Below are 15297 nucleotides of genomic sequence, written 5' to 3' on the forward strand. Positions count from 1 at the left end.
TATTTGCTCTAAATTACACGTTGCAAACATGAAACAGAATGTTATGATCTTATCCTATGTTTGACCTTGAAAATATATATAAGAGTCTAATTAAAACTCAATCTTATAAACATAAGTCCATAAAGAGAGAACATAACAGTTTTCCTGTATGATATAGTTTATTGAAGTCCATAGCTTATAAAAGTCAAAAGCTATATTATAGATTACAAAAGACAAGACTAAGCATGTTTAAGGCAGTGATATTTAACCTTTCAAGATTGAAGATACGGCATAATGACCAAGTTCTAACATTGTAAACAAATCAGTATCTCTAAAATTAATATATTTTAATCTAGTAATATAAGAGAGAATTACAGAACAACTTTAAAACTGCCTTTGAATTTATTTTATCAAACCTATTGTCCAGGAAGCCTGTAGGTGAACGCAGAGCATCTGTTGACAGGAGAAACAACATTTATTCATTTATGCATCTAGGAATTAGCAAAGACCTAAGTAGTTAGACATACATTTTAAATTAGCTTGTTTACCTGAATATGCCTTTATAACCTTGGAATAAAAAACATTTTGAATCAGGGTAAAATATACAGTGTATTGTAAAAACTATAGCAATTTAAAATGAGATTTGTTGGTTTCTTAGTCTAAAAAGAAATAAAATAATAATCAGAGTTAATTATGAAAAAGAAGTTTTACAAATGTTTTTTATATGGTCTAAATGAGAGTTTGAACTTAGATTTTAAACATTATACCCAACAAACAAATTATAACTCCTTAAATAAGAGTTTACAGTGTAATCTTAAGTTGTTGGGTTTTTTGTTTGTTTTTGTTTTTGGGGTTTTTTTTGTTTTTGTTTTTGTTTTTTTTTTTGATAGCAGAAAAAGAAATCAGAGAAGATTTTTTTATTTTTAAGAGTTGGAAAGTAGTGTTTAGAGGTAAAAGCAGAGGTTGTTTTTTAATGAGACCAGGTTCTTGGTACAGAGATCCAGTTAATGAGAAGAGCATGTGCTTTTGGAATCTGTGAGGGGAGGGTAACTAGAGACAAGTGGGTGAATCTGTAAGTAGGATTTAGGTTTAAATTTAACAGGTAAATGAATCAGGCATACCTGTAAAAGTAGCAGAAGTTTAGGGCAGGGCAGTAGCTGTAGAGGAGACACTGTTGTTGCTGTTGCTGCTGACCAGTGTCATGCTGTGTAGAAACAACATCTGTCTATGACCCAACTGCAAACTGCAAAGAGCCTCTGCCAAGGCCACACAGCAGCCGTCCAAAGCCCCGTGCCCTGCAGCTCCATTGCCCTCTCGGAGCCATTTCAGCTACTGCCCGGGCAGTGGGCACAGCTCTGGAGTTCTTGTAGGGATAGCACTGGGTGAGCACGGCCGGATCTGGCATGACCACAGGTGCCAGGGCTGACTGGGTTTCGCTTTCTTTGGGCTGAACCAGCCGGGAAGGTGCAGGGGGGTGGTGCGGGTCAGTGGGGGCATGCCAGCAACCCGAGGTGGCAGCGACAGTGCGTCTGCATGGCTGGAGCTGAGGCTGGCCTGCAAGCAGTGTGAGATTTCTTAGCAGTAGATGGTAAATGGATTCGGGAGTTCTAGGGAGTAGCTGAGGGCAGCGGGGAAAGCGGCAGTTAGCGATGGGTGCTACGGAAGGCAATTCGTTGAGGGCCACCTGGCAGGTAGAGGGTTCGGTAGAAGGGATTCTGGTCTGTCTAGATAGCTCTGGAAGAGCCTTCCTGGGTTTGGCACCAATTAGGATATAAAAATATAATAAGACACAACAGGTCTGATATGGGGAAATTTATTTGAGGGAAGGGAATGGAAGAGGAAATAGAGCCTGAATGAGTCATGAGGGTAGGGAGAGACAGAGGGAGAGGGGAACATGGGGTGCCCCTGAGAGAGAGAGAGAGAGAGAGAGAGAGAGAGAGAGAGAGAGAGAGAGAGAGAGAGAGAGAGAGAGAGAGAGAGAGAGAGAGAACAGTGGCAGGTCAATCTTTTTATAGTCTGGCACTCACCTGGTGGCAAGTGATGATGTCAGAAGTTGCTAGGCAGCCTAGAGGCAGGCTTGTGAACTAACATCAAGGTCTGAAAGTCGATAAATGCTGCCCTGTTTAGTTCAGAAAAGAATGGTAATTTTTGTTTGTTTGTTTCAAGACAGGGTTTCTCTGTGTAACCTTGGCTGTCCTAGACTCACTTGGTAGACCGGGTTGGCCTAGAACTCGCAGAGACTCCACCTGCCCCTACCTCCTTGAGTGCTAGGATTAAAGGAATGTGGCACCAGGCCGGACTCAAGATTGTTATTTTTATAAGGAGCTTGGCTAGAGATCCTGAGTCAAACTGCCCATTGGCTTGACTGACAGAGAAATTCTTTGGTACTTTTTTTCTGTTTTGTTTTGTTTTTTTGTTTCATCTCCTCCGAGGTATTTTTAGACTAACACATTCCAAGTGTACATTGTGGTCACTCTGAGCTGTCACCAGTGCCGCTAGCCTCAGAGATTTGTTTTTGCTGTCCTATGGCACACTGTCTGGCTGTCATTGCTGTTGTCCCAGCAAGCTGGCTCAGAATGAGAAGGCGGTGTCTTCTTAATCAGCCTAGCACACAGACCTCTTTAATAGAAGCTTGCTTCATCGACTCCAAGATGTCTCCCGAGATCCTTCAAGCCTGCCCTAGCCCCTTCTCTGCTCAGAAATCCTAGCCACATTTTGGAAATGCAAGTTGACCAGCTCAGCCTTCCCCCTTATAGAGTCCCAGGACTTCAGCTGCTTTTAGCACGCATCTGAACTCCACCGTGCCTTCCACCGCTCCCCTAGTCAGGATGAGAACGCCTACCAGATTTTTCCATTGTTCCAGGCTTTCTCTGCTCAGGCCATCTTACTGTTCTCAGCCATCCCATGTGTACACACATGTACACACATACTACGCCACACATACACACCCCCTCCCACCCCACCCCCATTGCTCTCTCTGGCTGGAAGGTTCTGCTCTATCCTCCTAGGACAGCCTTACTTTTCTACTAAGCCCCTTTGTTGTACCACACGAGCTCATAGCCTTGGCCTATCTTTTATACGAGGCAGAAAATACCATGAGGGTAGAGTATAGCTTCATTTTGGGTTGGATAAGAAGAGGTTTAGCACCATGAACATATACCACAGACTGTGGATATTTGCTATTTATCTGATGACTGTGACTTCACCCTTCCGGAAATGTGTGTCTCGGACTCATGCAAGCAGTAACCTCAGTGTTCCTGCTTCCTTGTCCAGCCCACCACAGTTCAGCATCTCTTCCCTCATCTGAGCTTTGTTGTTTATAGAAAGAAGTAATCTGCACTTAGTTTTTGAGTGGCCAGGAATGCTTCTTTTTCTCTGTCTGAGGTGGTCCACACTCTGTTCTTGGGCCACTCTGTTCTCTGAGTGAAATCTTGCTGCTCTGACCATGCCTCCAGGTTCTCAGATGATCCAGGAGCCCCTCCTGGGAAGAACCCCAAGCTAAGACCACAAGACACAGTGTCAGCTGAGGCAGCAGTAAGTCAGAAGGGTTTCCAATGGTGACACCGGTAATTAAGGACCTTCTTGGAGTTTCTCTGTGCCTCTCAAGCAAGAACTAGATGCACTTCAGTTGTCCGCATACTATCACCTGCCTGCTCTAATGGAGAAGTGACAGCCATAAGAAATCGTAGGTCACTTATCAAAAGTGACCTCTGTGATGTAAAAAGTTAGACTAGAAAATGGAGGTTAGATGATTTACTCACAACAATGATGCTGCTTTTCTTATAGATTTTTTATCTAATAAAAGTTTTTGTTGTTGTTGTTGTTGCTTAAAGCTATGAATTTATTTGCAAAATTTGCTGCTGCAAAACAACCTGATGTTTGACTACATATGGCGTTTGTTCTAGAATAAGAGCTTTTGTTTTCCTTCATTATTTTTTTATATCATCTTATTTCCTTTGTCACTTGCTGTATAACAAATAAAACACCGAGCCCCTCAACCCATCTCTGTTGTAGACAAGAGTTTCTCTCATGCCAAGGAACGAGCTCCAGATTTAATAAAAATAATGTGCCCTTAATGCAAGTCCAGTTCGTTAGCTCAATCAATTTAGTCTAAAAAAACAAACAAGCAAGCAAGCGAACAAACCAACCACCCCGAGCCTGTAATTTCTGAAATCTAAGCAGCCTATATCAAACAATAACACCTAAGTGTGAATGCCTCCCCGATCAGGTGATGCAGGCCCAGTGTGTCAAAACAGAAACCGAATTCTACATGCGCAGCCGCAGCGAGATAGTGGATGGAGCCGGCCACACCATGGGGGCACTCTACTGGCAGCTGAACGATATCTGGCAGGCTCCTTCCTGGGCCTCTCTTGGTAAGTGTTTCTTTGTGTGAGAGAAATCAATACCTGTGTGGAGAGGGATTGGGGGGTGGGGATGGGGTGGGGAAGCACAGAGCCTGAAGAGTCAGGTTACCCCAAGAAGAACTGGGCCAGAGAGACTATTCCCTGAACCTGCTCTGTGAACTCCGCTGTTCCTAATAGTCTTTCCATGAGCCTGAGCATGCTGGGCAAAGTCACAGCAGGCTGGTGAGGAGTGAGTTCAGGTACAGAGATCGCAGGTGTGGTGTGGGATGGAGTGGTGTGTGTGTGTGTGTGTGTGTGTGTGTGTGTGTGTGTGTGTGTGTGTGTGTACATGTATGTACATATGTACCAAAGATAACGTGGAACTCTCAAGATCATGGATTCAATAAGGCTGACCAGCCAGCAAGCCCCAAGGAGCCCCAGTCTCTGCTTTCCCACTGCTGGCCATGCTGATGTGCTCAGGTTTTTACACGGATACTGAGCATCTGAACCTGCACAGCAAACAATCTACCACCTGAACCATCTCCCCAGTCCCCGTTGCCTAGGAGTTTGAGTTTATTTAAGAGGTTTCTTCTCAGGGCCTAAAGGTCATTTCCCTTGTTCTGTGTGGGAGAATTCTGACAAGTAGAAGATTGGTTCATGTATATATCAAAGTGTCTCATTCTCCCAATCTGACCTAAGACTTTAAATCCCTCATTGTATGCTCTGTTTGTGTCTTGGGAAAGGAGGCGGAGTCAGAACTGCAAGTAGGAAAGGTTGCCAGCTGAGCTAGTTCAACTAGTAATAGGTGATGACTGGCGTAGAGTTTGCAGTTTGAACAGTTTCATTTATTTTTGTACCTTTAAATTAAGGAGTCATAATGGGTCCCTGACCTCCAGTAAGGGAAATCATGAGATGCTATAAGGGGAAAGGGTGATGTGGCCAACATTGTATTCTATTGCCTCTAATGGTTGTCATTCGTGACACTGTGAATTACCCCAGGAACCATCTCCCCCTGGCAGAAAACTTCCCCAGTAGAAATCCAATGCGGGGCTGGAGAGGGGCTCAGCAGTTAAGAGTACTGGCTGCTCTTTCAGAGGTCCTGAGTTCAATTCCCAGCAACCACATGTGAGCCACCATGTGGTTGCTGGAAATTGAACTCAGGGTCTTTGGAAGAGCAGACAGGGCTCTCAACCACTGAACCATCTTTCCAGCCTGGTTTTTATCTTTCTTTCACATCTTGCATCGTATATTGTGATACCACCTTTCCATCTCTGTCTCTCTCTCAGTGGAGGTAACTGTGTGCCACGGTGCTCCACTCTGCCCTATGTTCGCTACTGCACAGCATCCCTGAGGTGCTGGGATCTGCTTTTGCAAATAAGAAAGCAGTCTCCAGAGGTTAGGCAGCAAGCTCAATGTCCTGTGGCTCATTGACTCACTCTAGTTTTGTCTCTTTAAGTACAGTCTATTAATCACTGTATCCTTTGATTTATTGCTTCAAAATGGCTTAGTCACCAAATTGCTTTGTAATTGATGAAAAAAAAATGATGATCAGAATGTTTTTCTAAAAATTGTGCAGCTGGAAAAAATTGTTCTCTGTTTAGTTAATTAAATCATAGTTTCATTTCCCCTTTCTCCAGCTAGTAGCTAACCATATTTTCTAGAAAGTTCATTCCCTGTTTAGCAAAATGAAAACTTATTTTATACATCCACTTCATTGAGATCTTTTTCTACCTTTTTTCCCCCTTTGTCTTGTTCTTCTGACCTCTTGAAGTGGCTCTTTATCAGGAAGAATCTTCATTCTCAGACAAATGTTGAGGAAGGAAGTTAAAAGATTGACGGAGATGGTTTGAATGGGAAACGTCCCCAATAGGCTCATGTTTTTAAACAGTTAGTGCCCAGTTGGGAGCACTATTTGGGGAAGTTGTGGGACTTTTAGGAGGTGTAGCTTTGTAGAGGAACTATGTGACAGGAGGTGGGTCTTTGTGGGTTTATAGCCCCGCCTCTCTTCCTGGTTGTTCTTGCTACTTCCTGTGTGTGGCTAAAATGTGATCAGTCAGTTCACCACCATGCCCTGCCTTCTTTGCATTATAGACTGTCTCTGGGACCTTAAGCCAAAACAGATCCTTTCTTTTGTAAGTTACTTTTGATCATGGCATTTTGTAATAGCAATTCAAATATAACCAATTCGAGTAAATCAAATGAGGTTTAGTCTACTAGACATCTGAACAAGGCATGAAGCTCTAACAGAACTTTGCATTGTATTTGAGGAGGCATTACTAATTGCCATGGATTTGATGTTTAATCTGACTCTGAAAGAAATTTTTGTGTAGGGGCTGTTTTGCTTTGCTTAGAAGATTATATACCCAAGGGAAAAGAAGAATGAAGTCTAGATAATTCTTATGAATGAAAATTTGCAACAAGCATCTACTCCCACTGCTAACAATTTCTTCCTTTATGTGTGTGCAGTAAAAAAAGAATATTGGCAGCCAGTACACTGGTGTACTCTTGTAATTCTAGCATTCAGGAGGCCGAGATCAGAAGATCCCGGGTTTCAAGGCCACTCTGGATCTTGTCTCACAAAACAAAACAAAACAAACAAAATCAAAAGAGCACTGATGTACTGAGCTTCCAGACGCAAGGTTGCTCCTGAAAAAGGGTCATCTTGGAGTAAAATCTGGGCTCAAGATGCTGTCCCCAGCATGTTTCAGAATTTTTCTTTAATCTGGAAAATAGGTAATTGCCTTGCTGCCCCAGAACTGATGCTCAGAGCCCTTAGCACACTGAGTCCCCTCTAATACAGACAGACTCACACATGTGCATCAAACAATTCTGACAACCCACACTAGCTCTCATGTGGACCCTACCCCAGCTGCTTGTTGCTGGTGTCTCCTGACTCTCTTGGCTGTTTTCAGAGTACGGAGGAAAATGGAAAATGCTGCATTACTTCGCTCGGCGTTTCTTCGCTCCACTGTTGCCAGTAGGTTTTGAAGATAAAGATGTATTTTATGTCTATGGTGTGTCAGATCTTCACAAAGACTACGAAACAAGGCTCACTGTGAGTTACTTGGATTCTTACTTATGCTTGTTTATTTTTGTTGTCTCTAAGGCTGAGAGGAACTTTCAGGTTACTTCTTTAATTGTTTGGTTATATTCTTCTGGGGGAAAAACAAAGGAGAAGTTAATCTACATCAAAGTGTTTTAGTGCTTGTAGCATCAGCTGGACTGTGTAGACATACACTATTCAGACTAATGTCTGCCTAGATTATAAAACCTGAGAAAGGCTGTTATCACCTGGGGGATTTGGTTCCTTCAATTGTCAAGTAATACTAGTCTGTCTCCTTTAGTATTGTCTATGAAATATGAAAAGAAGAATTGCATGAAGAACCATGTAAACTGCTAAGTACTATGTAGCTGTAAGATTATAGCCATGAGAAGCTGGTACTTGTGGTTAACTTAAAAGTATGGCCTAAAAAATGTTTATTATTAGGCTATAATTACTTCAGTGGTGTTTTTTAACCTGCTATCAATCAATAAAAACATAGACACCTGTTATATTTTAAAATAGCCTCAGTTTACCTGGGGCAGGGCAGATATTAATCCTCTTAACTATCTCCCATATCTCTCTGCCCAAATTCCATGCCATATGCTTCTGATAATTTCTATTGAGTTTGCTAATGTTCTTCGTCTGGGCCAAATCCTCCATCCATGCTAGCCATGTGCTTCTTACCCCACCTAACCCAAGGCAGCCTCCTTCCTTCCCTCCTCCTCTCTCGTCTCCTTCCCAAGATCCTCTTCTGGGCTCTGACTGCTTCCTTTCCCAAGAACCTCTCTGTGCCAAAAGCCTGTGAACCTTAGCCTCGCCCATCCCAATTGCCTGCCCAGGTGTATTAGCTTTTTATTGGTAAAAGAGGAATAAGTTTTCAGGCAAGGTTGCCCAGCAATATTTGGGGCACATTAAAGGACAGAAAGAAGTAATTAGCATCAAATTATATCAGACCAACCTCCAACAGATACTAGTCCAAAATTTGCAGAAGTAGCTAAAGGGGTGGTAAGGTTGAAATCAGTAAAACTATTCAGAGCAGGTATATAAGAAAGTAAGCTTGTGTATTAAGTTTAAGTAACAAGAGAGACTGAGAAACCGATGGGTGCCTGCAGTTTGGATGATACCATTAACAACAGAAATAGGTCCTGAGTATAGAAGACCAGCAACATGCCAGGTAGGGGGCTGACGATAGCTTGTTGGCCATTTTAAAATCTCATGACAGGCAGTAAAGTTTCAATGTCGCCCACCTCCTCATTTTATACATGAAGAATTGGATCCTGGGAAGTTGAGTCATTAGTTACGTGGCTAGAACTTAGAGGGACGGCAACGCAGACTGAATTTGTCAGCCGATCAGAGCTGTTGTTCCGACGTCCAGCCAGTGTTCTGCTCTAAAGAGACAAGCAGAGCAGTAAGCAAGCATGCTCTCTGTTGCTCTTTGCTCCCTAGGTGAGGCTCTATACCTGGAGTTCTCTGAAGCCTCCATGCTCTCTTGAGACTTCAACAGCCGTGATTAAAGCTGGGAAGGCTGCAGTCCTCTACCAGGAGCCGGTGCCCAAACTGCTCAAGAGATGCCAGGGATGTACGAGGGAAACTTGTGTGGTTTCCTTTCACCTCTCAACGAACAATGAACTCTTTAGCCCAACCAACTACCATTTCCTGTCCTCCCTGAAGGATGCTAAAGGGCTAAAGAAGGCCAACATCACTGTAAGTGTGTCTTGTTTGGGGTCGCAGAGGCCTGTGGGCTGTTGCTTTTCTTAGGCAAGCAAGCCATGTATGGTATGTCCTGGTATTGTTCCCTCTTAGTACTGTAAACCTGAGGCCTGGGGGTCATTCCTGTTCTCCTACTGGATGCTAAGACTAAGTGATCTTTATTTCTTTTTTTCAGAATTTGTTTGTAATCAGTGTCTGCCAAACGGTGCTGTTCTGTTACCTTTCCCTGGTGGGGCTGGTATGGTAGGATGAGAGATGACACAGACCATCTGCACAGGTGGCATCCCCACTAGGTTCCAGGCTCTGTTCTAAGCACGCTACTGCATACATGCTGGCTTCCAAAATATCCCCAAAGGGCTGTGATCTTGTTTTTCTAGTGAGAGAGCAGCACACAGAGGGTGAGGCAGCAAGTTCCATGTCCTATGGCCCGGGAAGCGCTGGGCATTGATTGAATCGCTAGTTTTGACTCTTTAAGTGCAGTTTATTAATCAGTCCACTGTCTTTGATTTGTTGCTTCATAGTTCCTTAATCACCAGATCTTTTTATAATTGGTGAGAAAAAAAGTAATAATCAGAACATGCTTTTCTCAAAATGGTGCCACTGGTAAACTCGGCACCTGTCTAGTTGATTGAGAACCTTTCCTTCTGTCTCTCCCTCCAAGCAAAAACTGACAATGTTTTTCTAGGAAGTTTCACTCTCTGTTTAACCAAATTTAAAGTTGTTACATAGTTTATTGAGTTTTTTTTTTAAAATTGGCTTTAGAAACGATAATATAAAAACACCTAATATTTTTCAAAAGTTACAACAACTGGGATCATATCTTCTTTCCAAATTAACAGTGAAATATTTATGTGACCAAGTCTAAATTCTCTGGAATAACTGAGGTAGCATAGAAATAAGAAAGTTGGCATATGTTTATGTCTTTATTTATTTATTTATTTATTTTAAACAGCAAAGCAAGAATCAACCTGTGGTGGTTTAATGAGAAAATGTCCCCCAAAGGCTGGTGTACTGTAACTTTTGGTCCCCAGTGAGCGATACTGGTTGCGGACGTTTAGGAAGTTCCGCCTTATTGACGGAAGTGTGTTGCTGGAGATGGGCTTTGAGAGTTTAAAAAGTCACTCCACTACCAGTTTGATCTCCCTGCTCTGTGCCACGGTTCAAGAAATGAGCCCTCGGCTTCCGCGCCTGCTGCTCACTGCCAGGCCTCTGCCCTGCCATCTTGGAATCTAAACATGCTGCAAGTCTGAGATCAAGCACCCCTTTCTGTATGTTACCATGGTGTTTTATCACAGCAACAGAAGCCGTAGCTAAGACAGCCAAATAATGGACACATTCATAACCTATCAACTTATGAGTGTGACATCAAAGTGGTTTGTTGTTGTTGGCAGGATGACACTGTCACTAAAGTGCTAGCAAACTTGAGGAGCTGAGTTTGATCCCCCGAAACCAAGTGTGGCCGCTTGTTCATTCTTGTAATCCTAGTATTAGAGAGGCAGATTCAGTGGGCCAGCCTAGCTGTAACTGAGGACTCTGGGCTCAGTGAGAAATCCTGTCTTAAAAAAAAAACAAGTGAATAAGCAATTTGAGGCTTCTTGACCTGACCTGTGGCCTCAGTGTATGAGCGCGCCACAAACACACCCCCTAAAAGACTTAATTTCAAAAGTTTGTTATTTTATTTATTTAATTTTTATTTTTGCTTAGCTAGGCTTTTATTACTTCATGGTAACCAGGGGTCAGGTAGAAGGAGGGCTTCTTTGTTTGTTTTAGTTCATTAGCCTATCAGTGAGAGTTTTTTTGAAAGAAGTATTTATAATTTATGGTATTCTGCTTGCATGTACACCAGTACACCAGAAGAGGGCACCAGATCTCATTGTAGATGGTTGTGAGCCACCATGTGGTTGCTGGGAATTGAACTCATGGCCTTTGGGAGAAGAGACAGTGCTCTTAACCTCTGAGCCATCTCTCCAGCCCCAGTGAGAGTTTTTAAAAATATTTATCAGCAGTTATTGTTCAGAGGTACTTATTGTGCCTATTTGTAAAACCCAGAGTTCAAGCCTAAACCCCATCTCCTCTGTAAGGTGCATAGAGATGTGAATTTTTTTCTCCAAAGCAGGCATCTGGGAAAGGCAGGCCCTGGTGCCTCTTTTGGCCTTGGCCTTGCAGCAGCAACAGCCAAGGCTTCCCCTGGTGCCCTGTGGCCTGGGTCAGGTGAGCCATGTGGTTTGCCTGCCTGTGTCTGATCTTCCCCGGAAGAGAATATGAGGTGTACCTTTGTACTTGCATCTAGGAGCTATCTTGTTCCCTGCAACTAGGTCCAGTCCTAATCCTTTCAAACAGTCCCTTAAGCCACCAAAATGCCAAGTGCCCCTTTCTTGGTAATATTCTAATGAAGATATATAAAGACATAAAGCTTTCAGCTTCTCAGAAATATTTTCCTTAATAACTGGCATTTATGCATTTCCTTGGTAATTTTCCACAGACTTAAATCGTTTCCTGGATACTGACAGGTGTCATAACTACACAGAATATATGGCTTTGGCAACTCAGACCAAAGTGTTGGGAAATGCAATCTTTATTGGTCCCACATAAATGTCTGCCTGATAGATGTAGACCATAGCCGTTTTTCATCCTTCATTTCACTTATCTTTTTTTTTTTTTTTAGGTCAACATCTCTAAGAATGGTGATGTGTTTGTTTTCTATCTGAAAACGTCAGCCATCGCGCCCTTTGTTTGGTTGGATGTAGGAAGCATACCAGGGAGATTTAGTGATAATGGCTTCCTCATGGTTGAGAAGATGCATTCTGTACTGTTTTATCCTTGGAAGGCCACTAGCAAGAAGAAGCTGCGGCAGGCGTTAAGTGTGACCTCCCTGACAGATATCCAATGAAGGGACATGGGTTGTGTTTTAGTGGGCACTGGCTGGAGAGGAAGGCGGCCTGGCAGAAAGCTGAATCGGCCGTGCCACATCTGCTGGCCGGTGAGCTGCCAACTGCTGTCACTTCCAGTTTGGACACTGAATAATTTCAAAGATGCTGTTCGCCCAGGCCGTGTCCTTAGACAAGGTCATGCCCAAGTGTTCTTGAATCTTCCAGGATTGTGTTTTTAGAACTCTGTTCCACAGGCAAAACAAAACCAGAAGAGTTATGTAGCCCGATGACATTTTGGGGAGCCACGAGATTGTGATCTGGGAGTGTGTGAGGAACCGAATGTGGAGGTTCCGAAGTAGTGTAGGCCTGTCATAGCAGTATGACATTCTACCCAGTGACAGTGTAGTGTGTGGCTATGGCAGCCAGAGGAAATGGGACCTCAGATGCTAAGATAGATATTGCTTGACGGCAGCCATACTGATTCCTGTTGGCAGGCAGAAGAAGGCCTCGTGCCACTTGATTGCTGTCCTCAGGTAAAAATTCCTCTTTTCATGTAGTTTGGCAATGACTCTTTTTCTCAAAAGACCGTGAGAGTGTTCTTTCTTTACAAAGCAATCTGGCCTGGCTGTGCGGTTACCTTCCTGTCGTCCCGGCACTCTGGAGGCAGAGGCAGGAGTATCACAAGTTCAAAGTTGGTCCTAACTACACTGTAGAATTTTTCCTCCTCTCTCTTGGTCCTGAGCTTTAAGCTTAGACCAGCTCTGACAAGCTTTCCAATCCAAACGTATGAGCTGCCTTTTAAATTTGTTGGCTCTTGTGTGGAAGTGGCAAAAAACGTTAATAACTAGCTGTTTTGGGTACATGTTTGTGGGATCTTTTTGTACTACTTTTTGTAATTTTTCTATGTGTTTTAAATGACATAATAAGTACAGGCTGTGCAAACTGCTTTGACAACCTGATACTTCATCTGTGCTCCGTTCCATCATTTAATAAACATTCCATGTGTGCAGTACTGCGCTGAGCATTCATTGCTGCTTGATCAATGGGAGAACCTGAAGAATAGAATCAAAGGTGACCAGAAAGCATTCATAATTGCTTTGGGACATGGACCGGTGATGAGTAGCTTTACGTGAAACTGAGACTCACTAAGGAATGGATTTGTTTTTAGAACCGGGAAGCACTAGGCTGAGGAACTCTGAGAGATAAATGCTATCTTTCAGTCCTTTTCTTTAGTACCCAAGGGTCTCCTCATTTTACACACACGTGTGCGCACACACACACACACTGAGACACAGAGACACATGCACACACACACAGAGAGACACACATGCATGCACACACAGACACATGCACGTGCACACACGTGTATACACACACACACATACTACACTACACTACAGACTCTCTCACACACTACAGCTTAAGGATTGCACTTTGAAAGGTGGTGAGGGCCAGAGAGGACCTTGCTCTTCATTAACTGGGCAGTTTCCATGTGAGAAATCTGGAAAGTGGGCTTTGAAGTTGATGGACTAGCAGCCATATATGACCTGCATCCTGTGGGAGGTATGCACCCAACACAAAAGTGTAAAGTTACTTCATTTTAAATGTGTGGACCCAAATGTGGAGGTTCTGAGCAAATAGCCCTGTGAAATGCTACCTCCTGAAGGTGAAGTGTGTGGTTATTGTGGGCACAGGACTAGGACTAGAGAAATGCTTGGAAGTCAAGAGAACCTGCTGCTCTTCCAGAGTCAGGTTGCTAGCACCTGTGCTAGACACCTCTCAACTGCCTACGACTCCAGGTCAAAGGGATGCAATACCCTCTTCTGGCCTCTGTGGGTACCTGCATTCACACAGCATGTGTACCCACATGTGTGCATGCACACACCACATGCACATAGTTTTAAAAATTACGAGACTTTTTTTTAAAAGGGGAATTCATCATCGCATGGTTCTCCAGTGTGAGTTTTGCAGATGATACCGTCGTGTCACAGTGTTGGCCACACTTGTAACATTTACATTGTGTTTACACCCAAATTAATTCTGCAACCCGAATGACTTAACTCTGCATTCTCTCATCTCATGCTAAGATGGGATCGCTAACCCCTCTTGTTTATTTTTGTAGAGTGAATGGCGCAATTTAACTCAAAGATGTGGCTGGAGAGATATCGGAGCTGCTAGCCACACTTCTCACGATTCAAGCCCACACTCTGAGGCTTCTTAACTGCGGGGCCATGGGCTGAAGCTCAGTTTTCTTTGGCTGAACACAGTATTACTGTTAGGGAATGGCTGGAGCCAGCTGTTCTTTAGAGAGCCCGTGTGCCATTTGAGAGATGTTTTTTGCCACGTTTACTGATGTACAGTCTGATGTGCTTACTCTTGGTCTGTTGCTGTCCTTTCTCTTTGTGGAAACAGTTGACAAGGAGAAAGAGCAGGACCAGGTCTCCTCGATACAACCTTGCGAAGTGCGTTCCAGGGAGTGTGTGTGGCCACATCCCACTTCACAGGGGTGGATCTTCCCATACAATAACACAAGTCATTTTTTCCTTTTCTTTCACTATAATTCGTTTTCTCTCTTCCTTCTTACTAATGTTTTTTTTTTCTTTTTTGAGACAGAGTTTCTCTGTGTAGCTTGTAGACTAGACTAGCCTTACACTCACAGAGATTCACCAGCCTTTGCCTCCCAAGTGCTGGGATTAAAGGCGTGCACTACCACACTCGACCTTCTCTACTTGACTTTTTTAAAAAATTAATTTATTCATATTACATCTCGATTGTTAGCCCTTCCCTTGTTTCCTCCTATTCCTCCCTCCCTGCCACTTCCCCCCTTCTCCCCTCCCCTATGTCTGTGATTGAGGGAGACCTCCTCCCCGTATATATGCTCTTAGAGTATTGAGTCTCTTCTTGGTAACTTGCTATCCTTCCTCTGAGTCTACTTGACTTTTTATTATGAGACATGGTCATACCCGGGAACTAAGCAGGATGATGCTGTTCTCTGGAGGAATGAAGGTGAACTGGAGAAATAGATATGTTCACCAAATTCTTAAACAGGACAGTTATTCCCCGGGGCTACCTAAGTATGCGAGGCATGCTCTCAGTTTAGGGAGATTTCGGGAGAAAAACAAATTAGCATTGTTTATGTGGGAAAGTCAGAGCATTTGACACAATATGAGTGTTCTTTTATGGAATGTAATCTTATCTACATGGGAAACAAAAGCTTTTAGGCAGAAAGCATATTTTAAGATTTATTTACTTTTGGACTAGAAAGATGGCTCAGAGGTTAAGAGCATTGGCTGCTCTTCCAGAGGTCCTGAGTTCAACTCCCAGCAACTACATGGTGGCTCACAACCATCTC

General features: G+C 43.3%; 1 protein-coding gene across 1 annotated transcript in view; it reads left to right on the top strand.

Moving 5' to 3' along the window:
• The window catches only part of MANBA (mannosidase beta), a 90162-nt gene extending 77205 nt beyond the window's left edge, over window positions 1-12957 (top strand). The window contains exons 14-17 of the mRNA XM_084756250.1: window positions 4208-4352; window positions 7235-7377; window positions 8812-9069; window positions 11741-12957. Of these exons, the coding sequence (XP_084612376.1) occupies window positions 4208-4352; window positions 7235-7377; window positions 8812-9069; window positions 11741-11965 (771 nt within the window). The 3' untranslated portion in view covers window positions 11966-12957. The remainder of the gene's footprint in view (window positions 1-4207; window positions 4353-7234; window positions 7378-8811; window positions 9070-11740) is intronic.
• The last annotated feature ends 2340 nt before the right edge of the window (window positions 12958-15297 follow it).

Source organism: Acomys minous (assembly GCF_964271855.1).
Source record: "Acomys minous genome assembly, chromosome: 14".
In the NCBI taxonomy this organism is placed as follows: Eukaryota; Metazoa; Chordata; class Mammalia; order Rodentia; family Muridae; genus Acomys; species Acomys minous.